Genomic DNA, 22,395 nt, shown 5'->3' on the forward strand with positions numbered 1-22,395 from the left:
AGTTTGGGAATTGTTGAAGGGGCTTCTGGGGTTCTGGAATAGCTGCCTTAGATTCAGGGGGAGTGTGAGGCAAAAGGATGAGGTCATGCCTCTGCCACAGCCTCCATCCCTCGATCCCCTCCTGGAATACTGCTAAAATTTCTAAATAAATGGTGTCAGAGGCTTGGGATCCTTCATGCATTGAATTGACTCCCAGACTAAATAATCTTTTCTATTCAATTCTTATAGCTCCTTATGACAGGAGCAAAGATAAACACTCAATGTCGGAATTTAATTTCGCACCCATGCCTAACCATAGATGCTCATTCTTGATAGATATTTTACCCAAAATTCCCTCCACCCTTTGGAAAAAGTGAAGTGAGGGGATGCTTTGTTTTTCTGCAACTTTAACAAGCATGTACATAGAAAGAAAGAAACTCCTTCTTTACCTCTTGGTGGCTAAATGACGATTGGGACCATCCGCTCTTACCTGCACTGCGCTGGCCCAGCCAGCTGTGGAGACGCACGATGAGGAACGGTTCCTCCCTCTAGAACACGTCTCGATAGCACAGAGGGATTGTAAACCTGACGCAACAATTTAATAAAAATGAATACTAAAGAAAATCCCTGTTCTTTGCTATCTTGATCTCTACAATCTTAAAACGACATATAAGGAAACAAAGAGAAGACAAAAGACTTAGCAGCAAGATTTCCTTTGGACTGACTGTAATTTGAATCGAAAGAAACTCTTTGAATCTCTCCTCAGAAAGGAAGTTTGTGTCATTGAATTATCTTGGAATTTACCAAGTTATCGCATTGAAATAAATGGAAATTGCTCTTGAAAGTCATCTTCTTGCCAGCCATAATAAGCTTTTAATTACTTTTTTACAGCCAAAAAAGCTTCAGTTCTGACACTTTCATCGACACCAGAAACATTTTTTCCAGAAGTGGGAAACAGGATTCCGAGTAGAGAAGCGGCTGTCAGCCCGCTGGAGTGTGTAGTTCGTGTGTTGCTGTGGGCAGAGGCTGCAAGGCCTGGACTGACGGCAGCAGATCCTAGGCAGGGAAGACCTTCCATTCCGAACTTTCAGTGTCCTTTGCTACTTCCTTTCCGAGGCGTTGGAAACTCTTTAATGGCTTGGGGTGGGTCAACCACTATCAAAAACAGTATGGAGGTTCCCCCCAAAATTGAAAATAGTGCTACCAGGTGATCCAGCAATCCCACTTCTGGGTATATACCCAAAGGAAATGAAAACATGACATTGAAGAGATATATGCCCTCCCATGTTTATTACAGCATCATTCACAATAGCCAAGATGTGGAGATAACCTAAGTGCCCATCAACAGATGAATGGATAGAGAAGATATGGTGTATATATATATGCAATGGAATATTATTCAGCCATGAGAGAGAAGGAAATCCTGCCATTTGCGACAACACGGATGGACATTGAGGGCATTATGCTAAGTGAAATGAGTCAGACAGAGAAAGACAAGTACTGTCTGATCCTACTAATATGTGGAATCTAAAAAAGCCAAACCCGTGAAAACAGAGCAAACTGGTGGTTACCAGGGGATGGGGGGAGGGGGTGGAGCATAGGACAGATGTTGCTTAAGGGTTGTTTAACTTGCAATGAGCACTATATAAGCCCTAGAGATCTAATGCACAGTATAGTGAACATGAAACTGCACCCCACAGCCACAAGGTTAAACTAAGAAACAAATCAACCAAAGTTTCTGAGCTTGTCTTACAAAATAGCAAGGACACTTCAGATAAGGGAGTAACTTGGTGACAATCTTCTTTGACCAAACACTGCACAGGTGCATTGAGGGACCAGAATGATTGGTGAACTTTGGATGTCACAGGCCAAAAATGTACTGCATGTGACACACGGAATTCCCCCAAATTTACACATGCGACATGAAGGCACATGAAAGACCGTTGCGCCTGCTCAGAGGACTCTTGAAACTTCCTCTTGCCCTTTCTCAGCCCTCAATGCTTCCTACTCCCTACTCCTCAATAAATATCCCACTCAAAAGCCAAGTGGGGAGACAGACAGATCCTAACTTTGCCTCCTCTCTTCTTGCTTGGCTGCCATGCAATAAAGTCTTTTTCTTTGTAAAAAAACGACCTTTGCGGGCCGGCCCGGTGGTGCAGCAGTTAAGTTTGCACATTCCGCTTCTCGGTGGTCTGGGGCTTCTCCAGTTCGGATCCCGGGTGTGGATATGGCACCACTTGGCACACCATGCTGTGCCAGGCGTCCCATATATAAAGTAGAGGAAGATGGGCATGGATGTTAGCTCAGGGCCAGTCTTCCTCAGCAAAAAGAGGAGGATTGGCATTAGTTAGCTCAGGGCTAATCCTCCTCAAAAAAAAAAGAACCTTTGCCTCAGTATCTGGTCTTTCTGTTGTGAATTGGGCAAACAGACCTGCTTGTGGTCGGTAACAAATTTAGACAATATTGAATTAAAATGATCAGACTTGCTAAGAGACTAGAAGTTAATGATTCCAAACATTAAAAAGAAAGGATGATTAAGTAACATGATAGAGATGCTGATTATCGCTTCGATGGCAATCATATTACAATATATAATATATAAATGTATGAAATTAACATGTTGTCTACCTTAAGTTTACACAATGTTATATGCTGAATATGCTTCAAGAAAAAGAAAGAAAAAAATGGCTTGGGGGAGACCACGTCACTCTTCCTTCTCACAGTGTGCCCCAATGATTCATTCTCATTGTATAAATGGAGGCTGACAAACATTGGGTAAGTGACCATATTAGCAGTTTCAATGAAGCCAAAGCCGACTTGCCAAGTCATTTCTTACCTTGGATGGGTGCCTGTCTGAGGCAAGGATGTGCCCTGGGGAAAAAGGTTCAAAACAAGGACTGGATCACTCTTCCCAACTAAACAGCTTACTTTCTCTTGCTCTTCCTTTTTCCTCAGCTGTCCTGCTAGCCCTGCTCGATCTCTTTGCGGTCTCGATTACAGCTAAGGCTAAGGTGACCTGGGCTGCCCCAGTCAGCAGCCTGCTGTCTGCAGTCATGATTCACAAAATGACTTTCTACAGGGAGGTGCTGTCACATCTTCTGTGTGTTGCAGACAGTCTTCTCTAGGTGAGCTAAGTAGGATGAAGGGCTTGCGTCTGAAGCCTGGTCCTTACAGGCAGCAGAATAGAATAAAAATAAAATCAATACCAATTGAACTTTCGCTACATTCCAAGCATTGAGTTTTTTTCTCATTTGAATCTTCATTATCACCCTGTGAGCTAAATGCTATCTTTATCCTTGTTCTACAGATGAGAGAAAGGAGGTTCAGAGAAGTTAAGTGATTTGCTCAGGGTCACAGAGCTAATAAATGGCAGAGCTGGCATCTGAGGCGAGGCTGTCTGCCTCCAGCTGCTGCTCCAGCAGCTGCCTCAATGGAGGAAAGAACACATGAGCACAGGGATCCCCTCTCCTGGCAGGAGCCTAGGTTTCCAGGCCACCGCAAACCCAGCCCTTTAGGATGTGTCCTCCCGTGAAATTATAGCACTCGTAACTAAATCTGATTGGTATTTATTTGGCCGTGGAAGTCCCCAGGAAGGAAATTAATAGGACTTAGTGCCTCAGGAGACATCAAGGACAAAAAGGCTTCCACAGTTAATGCCTCCAATTTGTAGTTTTATCATAAACACTGGGCGGGTGATTCCAATGCCAGTTGGGTTAGTATGGTAACTGGAATCCTTTTACTATTACACATGAAGGAAACATCAGCTGAGGGATGGGAATAGGGACATCTTTAAAAGTCTCATATGAATTGGGATAATATTGTTTTTACAACAGAAACAAATCCTTTTAGTCATTTCGTCTGAAAATACTCATATACACACGTGATGTAGATATTTGTTCATTACAGCTCCTCGAAGGCCAGAAGAAAAAAGCCCTCTCTAATTCCCTTTTGGGATGAAGAGGTTAAAACAACAATAGCAGTTTTGTTTCTCTCACCTCATACTCGTCTCCCTCTCTCTCCCCTCCTGCAGACTTCCGCTAGGAATTAACCGGGATCCAAGAATAAAGAAAAGCACTGCATTAAATAAAGTAATTTCCAATCAGAGCTTCCTTCACACAAGCAAAAACAGATGTTAAGCCAGGTGCTTTCCTAAGTGGACGTTTTGATATATGTTGCTGAGACTTGTCAGCTTCCATGCAGCGGCAAATGGCGTCACACATGTAAATTTGTTTGAATCACAGACAAGGAAACTTTACGAAATGTGAAGTCGAAAAAGAATTGCCATTCTACTTACTGGAGCCTGAGAAACATCTAGATCATGAACAACCCTATAACTCACTCTCATCTGAAGTTAGCAGAGCGAAGCAAAGAGGTGCCTTTAATATTTCATGGTCACAACTCTCATCCATCGATCAAAGACTAATTTTGAATGTTTTTTGTTTGTTCGAAACATCATGAAAGATCTTGGTTTCTAATATATTTAAGTGGTTGCCTTGGAAAAAAAGATGAAAATCTCATTATTTTGCATTGCCGGAGTGAAGCCAAAGATAGCACCCGCCTGTGTAAATTGCAATAAAGTGCAAACAACCAAGGATGAGGACTCCAATGCCAAGAGGTATCAGGATGTGTGTGAATCTGAAGATGAAAATATTATTGGCAAATCAGTAGCTTCTAGCAACATGTAGACTACAGCACAATCTACAGTCTTTCAAAGCTTTCAATTTGACTTATAAATATTCAAGTCAATTGAAATAGCATTTATTAAAGTCTGATTAAGTGCCTTGAAATGGAGGTTGGGGAGCGGGGGTATCTGAAAGATTTGATGGAATTAGTGGTTCTTAGATTTACGGTTTTCATACAAAATGCAGTTAGCAGAGTTTCTAACTCTTTCTTTTGCCAGATAAGATATCATCACTATCATTTTAGACATGGTAGGGCATTAATGAAGAACAGCAACAACAAAATGTAACAGGCACGTAAGCTGAGACTAGAGAGACTGACCTTCCGTCTGAATGGATTCAGCTGTGCGAAACCCTGTCTTTGTCATCTTCAGATTATTTTGCCCCCGACTGGAGGTGTCGTTATTCTGCCTGGGGCCCCAGCCCAGGGTTTGTGAAGCTCTGGACTAGAGGGTCTTTCAGAGTCTTTCCAGGTATCTAAGCCTGTGACTAGAAGGCCTGTCCTTGCCCTTAAAGTAAAACGGAAAGATAAGACAAATGAGAAACAGCTGGAGAATAGATTCAAGGTGACATGGATGCTGGTGAGGGGCAGAGTACGCAGATGAAGCCTTTAAAAGTGCAGTGTTTTTTTCCTGAGGGTGCATGAGGACAGCTGTGTGGCGAAGGTGAAAGCGAGTCAGGCTTTCTCATTCGTGATATTTTCTTCTAGTGAGATACTTGGCAAATGGAAGTAGCTTTCTCGCATTGGGCTACTGGGAGGGGACTCAGTGAGCCTGTGTGTGGAGAAAGGGCCATTGAGTCCCTCAGCTGAGGAGCATGCCGGATCCGAGGTGACTATATTCACTTACATGGTCTTTGGTCTATTTCTATCCACCCTCTGGGCCTCTCATTTCAAAAGTTTTATCCTATCTTTCCTTTTACCTGCAATCATCTGCTCTCTCGATGGCAGAAAATTGTGCATTTGTAGTTACTTCCCTCTTTTAAAGCAATTTTTATTTCACGTCTTCCTCAGACATCACTGGCGTAACAAAGCTCGGGGGCTGGGAGAAGGGTGAACAGCGGGCTGACGAGGTGGTGACGGTCACTCAGGGACTTCCTGGAGCCTGCTGCCCTCCCCTGCTTGCCTGCTCTCCGCCCTTCCTCGTTCCCAGGCCTCTCCGATTCATAAACATAGACAGTTATGCCTATTAACCAACCAAATGTTCACAGTGTGTTTTCATAGCTCCATGGCTTATTTTGGGGGAAAATCTATCCCTCCAATTCTCTTTAAACGAACTCTGAGCCATGGATCGTTTGATGAGTACTTGCTCAATAACTGAAACAAATTAGAATTTTATTGTTGGACCACTAAGTCCATTAAATTATAATGGATGTGTGTGTACGTGTGCACTTTGATCTATATATATAAGTGTAAGTGTGTATATGTAACATGTATATATACAAGTATACATATATTCGTGTATATGTGTTTTAATAGGCAAATCAATGATAAGAGCTCGCCTGCTCTGGCTGGCCCTGTTGATGGAAAACACAAATGGAACCTCAGTCAGAGTTATCTCAGATGGTAAAAAGCGAGTTAACCCGAACATTGCCTTGGGTTTAATTTTAGAGCTAGATGTGTTGATCTAAGTGGAGTAGGCAACAGTTCTGTTAGCTAGCTCAAAAGTTAAATTAAAAAAAATCTAATTCATAAAAGCAGAGTGTAAGAAGTCCAAGTTAAAATGTGAAGAACCATGTAAAAGCACATTTTAAGCTCTATTTGAGGTGGGGGGGGGGGTGATCAGGGAAAATTAGTATCAGGCAGGGCACTATTAAAAAGCCTTTAGTGATTGTATATTATCAGGATGTGAGAATGGGGCATGTTGCTCTTCTCGTACATGCATGCATCAATCTTCTCACTTTGACAATTATAGAGTTGAAGAAAATTCTGATTTTAATCACAAATTTTTGTGGATAGCGATGGTTTGGATCGTCACCTCCCACTACAGCATTCTAGAAGTTTGTGAGAAATAAATGATGAGAAAATTGTTATGAAAAAAACAAACGCAGTGACCTAGAGAGTGAAGAAATTTAGATCCATTGGTCTGGGAAGGCCTCACCAAGGAGGTGGTATTGGAGCCCAGCCTGATTGAGAAGGAGCCAGCTGTGGAAAATTGTGGGGCCATAGAGTTCTAGGCAGAGGGCACAGCAAGGGCAAAGGCCCTGGGGCAGGGTCAGAAAACGCCTGTGTGACACTGAGCATGGGGAGAGTGTTAACAGTGGAAGGGAAGATGTAGGTAGGGAGAGATGGTAGACCAGATGAAGCCAGGCTGTCTAGAATGGGTGGGCAGTGTGCTGAGGCTTTGCCAGGTGTGTCAACTCATCGAAAAGTGCTTCTGGTGCTGTGAATTCACTGACTTTGCAAAATGGCGAAACTTCTCTGAGTCTCAATTTTCCATCTATAAAATGAAGGTGCTGGGTTAATATATGAAAACATTTGGCATATCATAGCCCCTCAATAAAGGTTAGCTGAATTAATTAATACAACTAAGGGCCTTTCTAGGTTTATAAATCTGTAGTCTTAAACATCTTCCACCTACATTCTTCCTTGGCCATCAGGTAGGCCTGCCCTCATTTCTCAGCTGAGGAAGCTGGCTTGGCTAAGGTCACATCACGCAGCAGGGGATGATCCAGTGACTTTATGGATGGGGTGCCTTCTGCTGGTAGGACACCACTGGAGACTGGAGACTTTTGTCAGGGGCGTGTGTGTTGTGGGAGGGAGGTAAGGAGGGAGGGGTGATAACACAGAAGGATAAGAAACAGACTCTGCTTATCATCAACATTGGTCGGGCAGGAGAAAAGGCAAAAGATATACCCAGCCTGAACTTGTTAGATAGGTGCCCAGTGAACACTACTGACCGAGAGAAAGTAGTTGGGGAATCCAGAAGAGGGTGCGTGCTTAAGGAGGCGACAAGAACTGACTTGTAGAATTCACATACAATTACCATCATCATGACAAGAACAAGGTTTGTTGAGCACTTATTGGGTGCGGAGCACCCTGCTAAGTGCTATGCATACATTTCACTTAACCCACAGAGAAACCTCATGAAGAAGGGACTGTTGTAACGACATCCACGAGACGTTGCTCCCCAGAGAATGGGAGATGCTTCCTTGGCTGGGGGAGTAATGTGAACAAGGCAGGAAGGTGCAAGGTGTTCCCTCTGTATTTGGCTGTTGTCCATTGGTTCCCCTATAAACATACTGAAATTTTCTAGAAACCTCCTCTCCTCCTCCCCTTTCTGTCCTCCCCCACCCCCCACATCTGCTGGAAGTCTATCTCTACTCCAGACTAATATCATTAAGAGCATCTCAAGCCCTTAGGGGCAGCCTGGAGCTGATAGGCACATCAGAATACGCTCCACCAATTAAGTTCCATGACTTTCTAGTTTTTAACCTTGCTGCACTTCTTATACGCTCCACCAATTAAGTTCCATGACTTTCTAGTTTTTAACCTTGCTGCACTTCTTAACCCCTACGATCCTGGAGGCAAAGCCCCTGAACACGTGATTCTTCCAAAATTCACAGCACACAGAGGTCCAGAAACAAACTCAACACAATGGAAAATACATAACAGCCTGTGCATAGCCCAAGTGTGTACGTGTGTGTATAGCGCTGTATTGTGCGCCTGAATTCTGTGTCTCAGCCGTCCTGAATGATGTGTGGGCCTCACTGGGTTTCCTGGGCCTCAGGCTATGGGCCATGGGTTTCGCTAGAGAATTGAGAATCAGGCAAATGAGAGCACACACTGGATATTTGATGTTATTATGGCAATGTTATTATTATAGTTTTAGCTGTGATAATCGTCTTGAAGACTTTTATTTTAAGAGTCCTTATCTTTTATAGATTCATATAAAAATAATTTGGTGTTGGGGAGGAAATAGGGTGGGAGAACAGATGAAATACGATTCAGGCTCTGAATCAGTAAATGTTGAAGCTGGGTGACGCTTTCCTGGGAGTTTATTATATGATTTTTCCCACTTTTTATGTACATGAAAATTTCCATAATAAAGTATTTAAAAAAAAAAAAGATTGGATCTGATTGATGGAGAAACCAGAGTGGTAAACAATATCCTTCAGAAAGCTATAGTAGGGGCCACTGCAGAAGGAAGAGCTTTTTTCTGTAACAAGGACCGGAAGACACTCTGAGCTCTGTGACAGGTGAAGAGCCATTCATTCAGGAAATTCATTAAAAATTATCCCCACAACGTGGCAAGGTCAGAAAAAAGCATCCAAAGCCTGCGATGTGTTCACATTGATACATTTATTTGGGTTTAGAGAGACAACACAGATAAAATACTTTGATGATACACAAGTTTATATTTGGTAAGAACAGGTTGCCACATATTTCTATTTTTTATTTTTTTCTGTCTTTAGTCATGGAGTAATGTTGGGGAGATGTCGACGTCTTTCAGAAACACCAATTGGGAACAGTATTTTGGCACACGTTAACTAATAAATACACAGTGTTGGTACTTAGCATTGGAAAACAGGAGAGCACGTGCAAGGTGGTACCCACTGTTAGGTCGCCTGATTCCTTGTCCTGCCTCTATATGTACACCTGTGCCTTCTTTGGCCATATTCTGAGGAGTTGAATCTGCTCTGAACCCCAGCAGGGTCCACATCTGTAATTCTGGCATTTTGTGACGTTCCCTAATTAGTTTCTTCTATTCCCAGAGACGAAGGAGCCTTCACCTTGCATTTTGTGAAATCACACAATTCTCCAAGGAGACGTCTCAGTAGAAAGCTGAACCGAGGGCATGTTCTCTATTAGAGCTGATGTGGAGGGCGTACAGTTTAGCAGAGAGAGGGAGAGAGAGCGAGTACAGGAAGAGATGCAAATGCAGTTCTCATAATATCAATACAGCTACCACACAGAAAGAGACATATCAATAAAATATTGTACAAGCTTTTACAGCAACACATGTGGATTTGCAACACTGTACAGCTCAGATCTAAAGTGCACAACCCCAGCCTGAGGTGACAAGACAGTACTCTCAGTATAATAAAGGCAACACAGTTACACACACAACGGATTTCATTCTCTTTCCTCACATCCTTGTGACAGCATGTGAAGTCAATACCACTTCAATGTCTCAGATAAAGACATACCACACTTTTTTTTCAAGTATTTTAAAATAATAAACACAATATTGCTGTATAAATGAAAATGGCCATGTCAATTCTGACTAAAGCTAAAACCAAACTTTTCTAAAATTGGTCAAGAGTGGTCTCGCATCAAGGCCTTTGGCACTGGGAATTTGGGCTAATGTCGAACAATTCCTTCTTTCCTCCTTTCCTTTTTCCGTTCGTTCCTTCCTTCTTTCCTCCTTCCCTCCAGAGTGGATTACAGACCTACTTTAAAAATTATTTTATTAAACTATTGGCGCCTATTAGGCTTTTATTTACCTTCTTCCCTGGTTATGGTTGGAAGGGATTTCACCACATGGGATTGAGCGAGCCTTCTAGCCAATTTGGGGAACCATCTGGAAGGACAGGGGGTTGGGGAAACAACCTATTGGTAAAAACTATTTTGCTGGAATTTCAAACATAGGCACAAATGCTCTTCCTTTTAAATTCTGTCATACCATCAAGTTAAAAAGCAGTCGCTTCTGATAGAGGATCTGTACCCCTAGGTATAAGCATCCTGGAGCTCAGGGGGTCTGTCCAGATCAGGGCACTGGCCTCTGCTGTCTTTTCCAGGCAGGACAGCAGGTTTGATAATCAGTGTCTCTGCCTTTGAGGTGGGATCCTGTGGCCTGAGGCTCAAGATAGGTGGTCGGCTGTTTGCTTATTCTCAACAGCCAGTTTCTAGAAAGGAGAGAGATGCTTGGCCATTAGACACAGCCTAGAATGGGAGGTTTATTCCTTCATGAAATTCTGGGGCACAGATAAAGAGTTTCTTCTAATAGTCAGAGAGAATCCCTTTGCTTCCTAGACAGAAAGGGCCCAAAGCCATGCTCATCTCAAATACCAATGTTTTCATACAGAACTTGGGAGAAAGAATGTAGGGGAAAGCACATGCAGATTTCAGACAGTTGGATCCTGTGTTTATATTACAGAGCATTTCTATCTGTTGAAGGACAGGGTCCTCTTTCTCCCCTCGTATACCTGTAGATTTTCTGACTATTGATCTGACTGGTCCATACAGAAAGGACAAATGTTCCTAACCGTGCACCTGCAGCCTGCATATGTGCGTCAGTGGTCCTCCCACTAGCACTTGGAATCTGACAGTCTGTGGCTGCATAGATATCTGTGGGAGCTCCTTTTGGCTCCTGTCTCTCCATCAGGTTTGCAAGGGCAGAAGGATGATTTTAAAATATTATTTTGAATTCTAAGGATCTTATGATCTCTGTGTACTCTGGGCACTTGGGATCTTGATGGGAGACAGATAAAAGAAGGTCTTAAGATGCCGTCTCAAAATCCCAGGTGAGGAGTTCATTTCCTGAGAGGAAAACAACCACCCGTGGAGCAGAAATTAATTATCGGGGATCCCAGTGATGGGGAGCCTAGCAGGAGAGACTTTTGTGGGTAGGAATAGGGAGGGAATGGGAATAAGCAATTATCCAGCAGGTAAACGACTTCTTCCTGGACAGTGGCAATATGGCATCTGGGATGAGGTCATGATTCTCACACAGAGATCTCTTCTCCCAAGGCCAAGTTTAATTTCCTGGGCTCACCACATTCTAGAGTGTGCTTTGTTCCTCATTGCTCTGGCTGATTAGATTTTATTTCTATTTTTCTCTAATTAATTCAAACGACCTAATAAAAGAATACTGTTTGGGAAGATGTCTCAAGACCCAGCATCAACCTTCTGTTCAAAACAGGCTGAAGTGGGGTAAGCAGAATAGAGGCAATCACCCTAACTTAGTCTCAGATGCAGCCTGGCTTGTCACGCTTACTGAGAGGGTCTGCTAAGGGTCAACTGGGAGGAAAACTTAAACGAGAAGAGAATCTTATTGTTGATCTGATCAATCATTTTAAAGAACCTGCAGTATTCTTTTGTGTTTATTTTGCAATATTGACTTTAGAGGTGCGATAAACCATAACACGAATAGAAAGAAGGCATCATACCTTTTGAAGAATTTCATGGGCCTATGTTTCAAAATAACTTTTCTAAGTGTCTCATTGTGCCTCCATTAAAAGAAAGAGAAAAAAAAAATCTGGCTTAATTTTTATATCTGCCCCTGCAGTTTGTATAACCCATATAAAATAAAAATCTATATGTTACAAAATAGGATTTCTTTTTAATATATATATTTTCCTTTGTAAAATTATATGTATTTAAATACATTTGAAATGTTGCTATAGGTAAATTAGAAATTTTTCTTCTAATACTATGAAAAAGGCAAGAGTTTTTATTGTCAACACACATTTTATATTTACTTTATCCTTTTCACTGCACCCCAAAGAACCTCTTACGATTCAGGGGCAATTTGGCACTATTCAATCCTACTATTCTGAAGTGAAAATAAAGTTTGATTTGCACACTATATTAAAAGTAAGGGAAGTATTTATAACAATTTAAGCTTTTCCTTACTGATTAGAACACAGCCTTTTGTCACTAATTATTAGAGAGGTATTCTAAACTTAAGAAAGGATCTTTAAAAGGAGCAATGTTTTTCTGATTTTTAAACTATCTCCTACTTTGACACCACAATATAGAAATAGATTTACTTTGGAACAAACTACAAATACATTCACACAGTTTGTGACAGCTTAATTGTCTACTTAGAGAATTGAAGCAACTTAGTGAGCTAGGTTATTATAAATCTTGTCCAAGGCGTTCTATTTCTTCAATCAGGAAGTCAATGTCTTGGTGAGTTGCTGCGGGATTTGAGATGACCATGCGGAAGAAATTGACCTTGTCTCCCAAGGGCTGGTAGCTGACCATTGTGGTCCCATACTCCATCATTCTGGCTTTAATCACCGGGGCCACCTGTGGGAGAGATCAGATCAACACAGTGACTCTTTCCCCCACAACTCTTCCCTTAGTCAAAGAACCCAATATCCAGTAGCATTTTTAGTTTTTAACTAAACAGTCAGACTCCTATTTGTTTCCCTTGAAGGAACTGTTTCCAAGCTTTCTTGGGATCAGAGGACACTTCAATACATCCAAGATCTTGAAGGTGACAAGAGGAATAAGAAATGATAGGCTAGCAGTGTTTGCCACCTTATCCTTGACTTTCCAGGTAGTGTTTTGGGAGAATGGGAAGAATCTTGTGTTGATTCCAAGGCTAAATAGTTTAGCAATACAAAATTTGAGGGAGGTTTTTTTTTTTTCTTCTTAGTAAATGTAAAAACATTGGAAATAAGACACAGTTCAGAGAATGGTTACCAAGAGGTTAGCCTCAATGTCAAGTGATGTATGAAAATAAGCAGGCTTTTGAGACCCTAAAGCTTTCTAGTTTCTTTTCATTCTCCTTTTGCATTACCTTGGTTTATCAGATATTTTGAAATATATTCCTTAATAATGAAGAAGAATCAGCTGAGGCAAAAAGTTGAACCCACAAGGAGTTAACATTACGGAAGTGGATCACAGGCAAGATTTTACCGTATTTATGCCAGACTGATGATTACAACATCAGTAGTTCTCTATTGTGTATGAAATTAAATTCAAACTCTTTCTCTCAGCACAAATGCCTTTTGTCACCCAGTTCTGAGGACTCATCTTCCACTGCTCACCAAAATAAATCTTCAACTCTGACAAGACGTATTTATTCAATATGCCTTGAATGTACCACACGTATTTTTATCCCTTCACACTTGTCCTCGGTCTTACCATGTCACACTTCTTCTCTTTATTTAGAATCCATTTTCTTTTCCGGTTCACATCCTATAGACACACCAAGGCTCCACCACAGTCCTATAACCACTATGAAGACTTTCCTGATTTCTTTAGTCCATTAGCATCTTTTCTCTTTTAAGTCATAAATCCTTGATCCTGATCCATAGATTCTAACTATATTGTAATTTCCTGTTGTCTTCTTATGAGAAAAGACATTTTATCTCCGTACTTCAACTGTAAGCTCGTGGAGGGCAGGCACAGTGTCTTTTACCTCTGTGGTTTACCAACACAGCACTGGATGCACACGGAGGGCTCCCTGAGTCCTTGCTGACAATAAAGAGCAGCATAGTAGGAACAGCCATCTAAGAAGCAGCTTCCATTTAAGTGATGTTTAAGCGCATGTACGATCTGTCCACATATTCTACCACTGGAGTTTGTAAATATAACATCTGATCTTTTAAGTTCATGCTGCAGATATGGTAGGAATAGCAGACATCAGGGAAGCTTTCGACTTATTTAGATATACATAGCAAGCAACTCAGTTCAAAAGGGGGACCATGCTTTATATCACAGTTGGATTCATCTTAAGTGAAGGACAGTTAGATTCAAATGGAATGCTGTTATGAACATGTGACTTCTGAATATCAACACTTAAAATAATCATTGGTTTACAATGAGGTTTTCATATTTAAAGTACTCTGCGCTCAACGTCCACACAGTTCCCATCAGGCCCAGTTATTTGTTAGTCACCGAGGACAAAGCCAAAGACGGGCTTCACCTTCACCTTCACTTCACAGCCTGAACCCAATTTCCCCACCTCAAAATGAACGTATATCGTGATTCCAGCACCGAGATTTTCTGATTCTAGATTAACAAGTTCTTAAGTCCCTTCCTGCCCCTTCCATATTCTACAGGGAGAGAAAGTGATGAGGAATGTTTCTGTTGGGTGGATTGCTCTTTCCCCTAAAGGATTAAGGATGTAACAGAGCATCGGGCTCATCCCAGGGAATAAATATAAAAAAGAATTTAAATATCCCAAGTCCGGGATTAACTTTTAAAAATGGCTCTACTAGGGAGCTGGCCTGGTGGTGTAGTGGTTAAGTTTGCACACTCCACTTCAGTGGCTCAGGGTTCACCAGTTTGGATCCCAGGTGCGGACCTATGCACCAGTTATCAATCCATGCTGTGGCAGGCATCCCACATATAAAGTAGAGGAAGATGGGTACAGATGTTAGCTCAGGGCCAGTCTTCCTCAGGAAAAAGAGGGGGACTGGTGGTGGATGTTAGCTCAGGGCTAATCTTCCTCAAAAAAACAAAAAAAAGGATCTACTAGAATATTTTAGCCTAAAGACACAAAATTTATTACTTTGCGCTGTGAGGCATGGCAAGTCAATGTGTTCGTGGGAAAAGAAATCCCAAATTAGAAAAGGAATTCCAAATCCACGTGTCTGCAGAAATTTAAGGGAGATCATATAGCTATTCCTTAGTTTTATTTGTGCAGTAATAAATGCTTGTTCTTTAGGACTGACAAAACAACGGCAATGGTTTACTCAGTGAATTAAATTCTGATTTCGTTTTCATAGGCAATCCAAGCAAAATCACATAGGAATGGCATTAATTATTCAGGACAATCACCTCTAACTTTCCAGATAAATGGAAATCAAAGGTCAAAGGATTAATGGTAACAGCCATCATCCCAAACGGATTTTGGCATAAAGTAAGATGAATCCTGCGGTTCCTGAAGCTAGCTGGATTGGTAGAAATCACAGCTGTCTAAATACATATGACTTTTTGGTTGCTTCCGGAAAATGCTGGGGAACTAAAATTAGCAAGAACACGGAATATCTACTTCATTGCATAATCACTAACCGGAAGTTAAGAAGGAGAATAAGCTTCTGACTGTTCTAACAAATATATAGCATGTTCACATTTCTAGACTGTCTTTTGGTCACATTTTTGGTTTTGCTGAATAAAGAAAGTCAGTTGGGAAAGAGAGGGGCTGCATATTGAAGAATTCATGAAAGACCTAATTGACAAGAGCTCTTTGGGGGCTGCCTTGAGAGATTTAGGGTATCATTTTCTCCCTGGTGTCATTAACTTTTTCAATCTTTTAGAAAACAATAACTAGAAAGCTGCTCCATAATTTGAATCCACATTTGTTTCCTCCAAAGAGAGCTCAGATTAAAGCATCATGAAATAATCACAGAAATGTATTTTTTACTATGTATTACAAACCTTTTTGTTTTTAAATCTTGGAAGCCTGAGTGAAAGTTTGAAAAATGAAAAAGAGGAAGAAGCATAAGTAAGACATTCTAGAAGGTTACAATCTCACTACTTAAATTCTCCATTACATTTAATAATATTGACTTTAAAAGAGTCACCTTACGTATGAGGCCAAACTACTTCCTTACCAATTTCCTTTTAAATTCATTGTTAACCTTTCAAAAGTCATATAGGACTATAAAACCTAATGGAAGAGATGCAGATAATGATAAAATACAATGAAAATTAAAATACAAGAAGATAATGATGAAGAAGAGTAGCAGAAACACAGAGATGACCAATATACCTGCCTGTGGGTTCTTGTCTGATAAATGCCTGCCTGGAGCTTACCAGCTCTGTGTCTAAGGCATGTGGCCATGTCACCACAGCACCCAGGCCTTCCGTATCCACTTTGCTTCAGTGACAATGGGCCACCAGCACACTCACAGTCCTGACTGAGCAGCAGGAAATGCACCAACCAGATTCTCCTCTTTACCTCCTTGTGAAGCTGTGGCTGTGCTTGTTTTAGTAACAACCATTTGTTAATGTAATTATCTGTCCCCGAGCCAGCCTGTGCACTGGGGAAAGGCCTTTCATCCACTAGTAGGTTTCCTAGGTGTTGTTTCCCTTCCCTATTCTGGAATCTGCAAATGGCCCTTGGACTCAACAAACATTTTTGAGTGCCTATTGTATGCTAAGCCATGTACCAGGCAAGAGGACACAAAGAATAATTCCACTGCATTGTTGGGTCCAGAATTTAACTTAATTCTCTTGTTTGCCACATACTACCCAGAAGACTCCACATTTCTCCCCATTTGTAGTCTGTATCAGCACTGACCCAGAAAACTTTATGTAATGATGGAGATGTTCTATATCTGTATTATCTGACACAATAGCCACTAGTCACATGATGAGCACTTGAAATGTGGCTAGTGTGATAAAGAAGTGAATATTTGGTTGAATTTAATTTCAATTGATTTAAATTGAAATAGCCACATGTGGCCACTCTGTCATATTGGACAGTGCAGATAACTTATTTTACCACAGCCTTTTTCCCTCTGGGATTGCATGCGTGTGTGTGTGAAGATTTTACTGGTCTCTGTACATTATACTTTAAGGGTTTCACACTTAATAAGAAACTTTTCTGAAACTCTGAAAAATTATTGACATAAATGAACAAAAGTTAACCTTGATATTTTCTGTGTTCTGTTTTCATTTCCAATTCTGAATTGCTGAATTCTCTCTACTACAGTAATGAAAATGGAGTCACAGGAGAGGGAACAATTAGGAGAACTCATTTTGCAATTCCTAGAGATTTTCAATTTGAATTACCAACATCATAAAAACAGTTTACTAATACTCTAATTGCTGTTCCCAGGAAATAATCACCATGCCCATCACAGCTTATGAGATGTGCTAAAATCTAAGAGGCACTTGAAGAGAGTTCTATTTAAACGGGAGAACTTCAGAGTTGACTTCTGCTCAGAAAATGATGCAAAAAACCTTTCTGTTCTGTACTCCCACCCTGCCCCTCCCTCAGCCCAGCAATAATGAATTGATTCAACCAATGAAGTCAGCCAAACCACTCTGTGGATTCTCTGTCTGGTCAGTAGATTCATTAAAGAAGTTCACTTTCAAGCCAATAAGAATGGAAATATCTCATTTCTAACTAATTTGTTAAATAAAATGAGTTTGTTCAGGGGCCAGCTCCGTGGCCGAGTGGTTAAGTTCACGTGCTCCACTGCAGCGGCCCAGGGTTCGGATCCTGGGCGCGGACATGGCACCACTCATCAGGCCACGTTGAGGCGGTGTCCCACATCCCACAACTAGAGGGACCTGCAACTAGGATATACAACTATGTACCGGGGGGGGGGGGGTTTGGGAAATAAAGCAGAAAAAAAAAATGAGTTTGTTCAGATAATATACACTCTAGAAAAGCTGCCCCAAAACTTCCAGAAAAAAAATATGAATTCTTTCCTCTCAAATGACAGTGGATCCTTTTTATGCTTGCACCTATCACCTTCAATGTGACCACCACCCTCACTCCCTCCTGCCTATTGGGCTGATTTCCTAGGATTAACTAACTTCACTAAAGCTTCAGACATGACCCTGATTCCTTCCACCCCAGACACATGCACCCATGGATCCCTGTTCTAGAAGCTTCCTTCCATTTGTTCCTCTAGGTCAGTGGCTCTTGACCTGGGCTGCACATTCGAATCACCTGGGAAACTTTTAGAACTATTCCCAACCCATCCAAAATCAATTGGATCAAATTCTCAGGGTGAGACCTGGTTACCAGTATTTTTTACAAAGCTTTAGGATGATTCTAGTGTGTAGCCAGGGTTGCAAACCATTACCCTAATTAGGAAGCTTGATTTAAAGACCTCAATTATGTGTAAGTTTGATCCTGGTTAAGGGCTGGTGTTAACATTTATAAGATTTTCTGGAAGTTTTAAAACCACACAAAATCCCATTCTTCAGGGGCTGACCCAGGGGTGTAGTGGTTAAGTTTGTGTACTCTGCTTTGGCAGTCCAGGGTTTGCAGGTTCAGATCCCGGGTGCAGACCTACACACTGCTGGTCAAGCCATACTGTGGTGATGTCCCACGTACACAAACAGAGGAAGATTGCCACAGATATTAGCTCCTCACCAAAAAAAAAAAAAATCCTGTTCTCCATTTTCCATAGAAGGAAATAAAGTGTTCTGGAAGGTCAATGAGGCAGCCCAGGCTGCTTAGCAGTGGTGGAGAGAGCCTCTCCCACTCCAGGCAGTGACCGGCCGGAAAACAGAAAACCCACCAATCAACCCTCTGAAATCCAAATACACATGATTACCCCTGGAATCCCACTCCTCCAACACTGTGGGAGATGGGCCCTGCGTTTACCTTTAAGACTCTCCTTGGTGTACATCGTAAACCAAATTTCACCTGTGTGTAAATGTTGGGCACAGGAGAGGATAAAAGACAAAGGTGTCTTCTGGGCACAGGAGAATTTGAAGCTCAAGCCCTACGCTCTGGAGTCACTGATTTGGGGAAGGTGACTTTTTCTCCCTGTTCTTCAGTTTCCCCATCAGCAAAACAAGGGTGACAACAGTGCTTCCCACTTTAGGTTGCTTATGTTGAAATAAATTTTTAGCCCAAGATGGAGCCCCTCCTGCTGGGGCGCCACGTCAGCAAACCGAAACTTAGCTGACTTTCATGTCCCTGTAAATGCTCGACTTGACCAGAAACAGTAAATCCAGCGAGCCAATCCCCAAACACCAAGCCAGCTCTGGGCTCTCTACTTATTTTCTTGTTCCTTATTCATTTTCTATCCTTCTCCTCCTTCCTTTTTATTCTTTATCGTATAAAAGCTTCCTGCCCTCTGCCCCATTTTGCAGTTCTCTGGACCCTTGGGAACGGAGACTGCCTGCTTAATGAAATGTTAAATAAAGTTTATTTGTGTTACCTAAATTGTCTTCTTTAGTCATTTTTAGCACGTATGACAGTTAAGTGATCTAACGCTAGATCAAAGTTGAGCCTGGGACAAAATACACACTCTAAACATGGCCGTTATTATTATTGCTCTCTGCCCATTACCTTCTGGACGTCACAGCTCTAAAGACCCCACAGGATAGCCTTGACCTTGGCATCTCAAAAGGGTCAGCAGCAGCTTTGTTTTCTAACCATTTCTGGTGCCTGAAGTCTCTTCAGTGCTTGTACCCGTTTTGCCTGGCAGGTCAGTCAACTTCAGCAAGGGTTCTTGCTGGTTTGTGCATGCCAGTAAAGGTAGCACCTAATTACTTATTTTAAGACATCATAAGCTCCCTCTCAGAAAATGGAAGCAAATAGAGTTGTTAAAAGTCTGGATGCACCAGCTCTGAATGTCCTGGCTCTGCAGGAGCCCAGAGAGGGGGGTGAGCTCATGCACCGAGGTCAAGGCTGGATTTCTCTTAAAGACATATGTACACGCATGTGAAAAGCTCAATGTCACACCAACACACATATCAGATGCGCTTGTGTCACTTACCTTTGAGAGGCGGCTCATTCTCTCTTCATTGTCTTCTAGAACACGCAGACTCGGAGGTACATACCAGAAGCAGACATTGGTGTGCTGAGGCTACAAACAGGAAAGTGACATTCATACTCAGGCAATTTTGAAAATTCCAAGGACAATTTCAAGTCTATTTATTCTGCAGCTTCCAAATACAATTCCTACTTTTGAATCCACAATCATCTTTGGAGTGCCTGACTTTCACAATATTATATAGTTATTTTTTTGTGAGTCTGACTTTTACTCCAGCTCAGAATAGCTACCCCATCATTCCTGCTTCTCCCTTGTAATGGCCCCACTTACTTGGACAGTACATTATTGACATCAAAAATATCAGTGGTAAGAATTGGAATAGACTAAACGTTTTGGGATGGTAGAAATCAGAATACATACCTTTCCGTCAAACACCATTTCATATCCTTCTCGGTTTTTTATGATATTGTATAAATACTCCGCCAACTCCAAACACTTATCAATATGTGCTTCAAACCCAGTTGTTCCCTAAGTAAGAGAAGAGGAAAGCTTATCAGGCAGGCTGAGATGGGTGGGTGAGCTCTCAGGCTGAGATGCGGGAGGAAGTGGTCCCTCAAGACTGACGGTCTTTCTGCTACTTCTCTCTCAGCTCTGCTCCGGCACTTTCCTTACACAAGACTGTGTTTCTAAGGCTTTTCTGGCCATTATTTCTCCTTTAATGCTCTCCCCCTCAGGTACTTTTGCTCCCTTTCACGTCTGTCATTACTGCTCTCCACCGCCAATTCTTCTGAGCCTCCATTCCCCAGGCAATTATTTTGATTACTCGAGGGGAAAATTTGCCTCTGCCCTTCAGAGGACTAATTATGGAAGTCATTAATGACAGGAGGGCTGGGATATTCTCTTCCTGCGGATAAGAAGCATCATCAGAGACCACCCCCCCCCGGCCCCACTCCAGGATGCCTGCTTAGCCCCTGCCCATCATGTAATTTGCCATTTCCAGACTCCACTTTTGTTCAGCAGTGTACCCCCATTACAGAACAAATAGGGTGGGTGCCCAATGAATATTTGTTCAACAAATGAATGCATGAATCTTAGGCGGCACACAGATGCTTGGTTAGCCTGTCATTCTGCAAAGCTCATTAGATTTCTCCTTTGGGAATAAGTGACTCATATGTCTGTAATGGGTGAACACTGTCACAGAGGTCTTTCAATTTCCAGCACTGGAAGCCCGGGATCTGGACTTGTGTAAAACAACCCAACAGCCTTGGACTGGAGCTGTTTAACTGACCTCAGGACACTCTAGGGAATTACTTTTCAAAATGGTTTTCCTCTTAACTCCTTTAGTGTTTATGGAGTGCTAATGGAAAGCTTAGAAAAACAGCTAATGCTCATCTCAGGAGCACTTAGATCTGGTCTACCAGTGACTAAGCCAACATGGAAACTGGAGGGAACAATTGTAGTGGAGATAAAATGGGTCCACTTTCCTGTTTAGATAGTCTCATCATCTTAGCTAAAAGGGGGATGCAGCATAGCCAGTGACTTTCAGCATCTGAAGCATTAAAGAAATCTGATGGGTTCCAAAATTCATCTTGGGGGTTGGCACCCTAGCCGATAGGTTCAAGGAGGCTGACTGGTTCCTGATTACCCCCAGAAAGGGCCTGGGCTGATGCCTGAATGCTCAGGCCAGTGCCTACGCCATGTGCTCTATGAGTCTGTGGGTGCTAAGGATTTAGGATTGGTTTGGACTGACCTGGCAGTTTGGATCTACTTGGGATGGGCCCTAGGTGAGGGAAGGAAGTGAACTGTTCTCCAAACTGGGTCCTTTGGACCAGTCTAGAGTTGGATTTAAACTTACGTGTACCTAATCTAGGATATGACCGGGACCGGTATGACTCTGATCCTGTCCAGCTGATGGCCTTGGCTAATCTCTCTGGTCACATGGGAATGATGGTGCCTGTCTGGTTTCCCATACAGAGACATATAAGGTAAAATGAATGCTCTGAAAATGCGTTTGATTGTATTACAAAGGGAATGGGATTACCACAGACTGGGATGGGAGTTCTCTGGCCTTAACTGGTCTAGAACGACACTCTGGAGATGATCAGGAGTAACCCGACCACCCCTTTGTTGAAGGCTAACGAGGTACAAGGGGAGTGCCATAGGAATCTCGGATGCTCTTGGAAGCCCGGGGCCCCGCGTTTCATGTCAGATATTTATGGGAATAAGACCCATGTTTTATTTATTTTTAAGATTTTGAAGGCTTTGAGGAGATTCTCCAAAATTAATTCATTCATCAAATACTTGTTTAGTAGCTATCATATGCCACACAGTTTTTATCATGAGAATGACAAAGGCATGTGTAAAACTTTATCAGGCATCGCATCACCATGACCTGCGTCGCCGTGGAGGAAGCTGAGGCTCCGACGTGCACTCCTGAGGGAAAGGCTGGACCCCAGCATCAGGTTATAATGAGGGAGCTTCTGAGGAAAGATGGTTTTATTTTCTCCCTCATCACACACACACTTAAGATCGACTTAGACTGACCTGGTTGAAACATATACTCCACAGGGCACAGATTAGTGGTTTTTTTTGTTTGCTATTGTATTGCTCATACAAGCAGTGCTGGGCACAGGTTAGGCGCTCAATA

General features: G+C 42.1%; 1 protein-coding gene across 1 annotated transcript in view; it reads right to left on the reverse strand.

The window, feature by feature from the left end:
- Window positions 1–8,939: 8,939 nt before the first annotated feature.
- The window catches only part of GAD2 (glutamate decarboxylase 2), a 78,478-nt gene continuing 65,022 nt past the window's right edge, over window positions 8,940–22,395 (reverse strand). Inside the window, exons 14-16 of the mRNA XM_008529164.2 lie at window positions 20,169–20,276; window positions 19,752–19,841; window positions 8,940–12,633 (exon numbers count right to left, since the gene is read on the reverse strand). Coding sequence (XP_008527386.2) covers window positions 12,460–12,633; window positions 19,752–19,841; window positions 20,169–20,276 — 372 coding nt within the window. The 3' untranslated portion in view covers window positions 8,940–12,459. The remainder of the gene's footprint in view (window positions 12,634–19,751; window positions 19,842–20,168; window positions 20,277–22,395) is intronic.

The sequence above is a fragment of the Equus przewalskii genome, chromosome 30 (genome assembly GCF_037783145.1).
Source record: "Equus przewalskii isolate Varuska chromosome 30, EquPr2, whole genome shotgun sequence".
Classification (NCBI taxonomy): domain Eukaryota; kingdom Metazoa; phylum Chordata; class Mammalia; order Perissodactyla; family Equidae; genus Equus; species Equus przewalskii.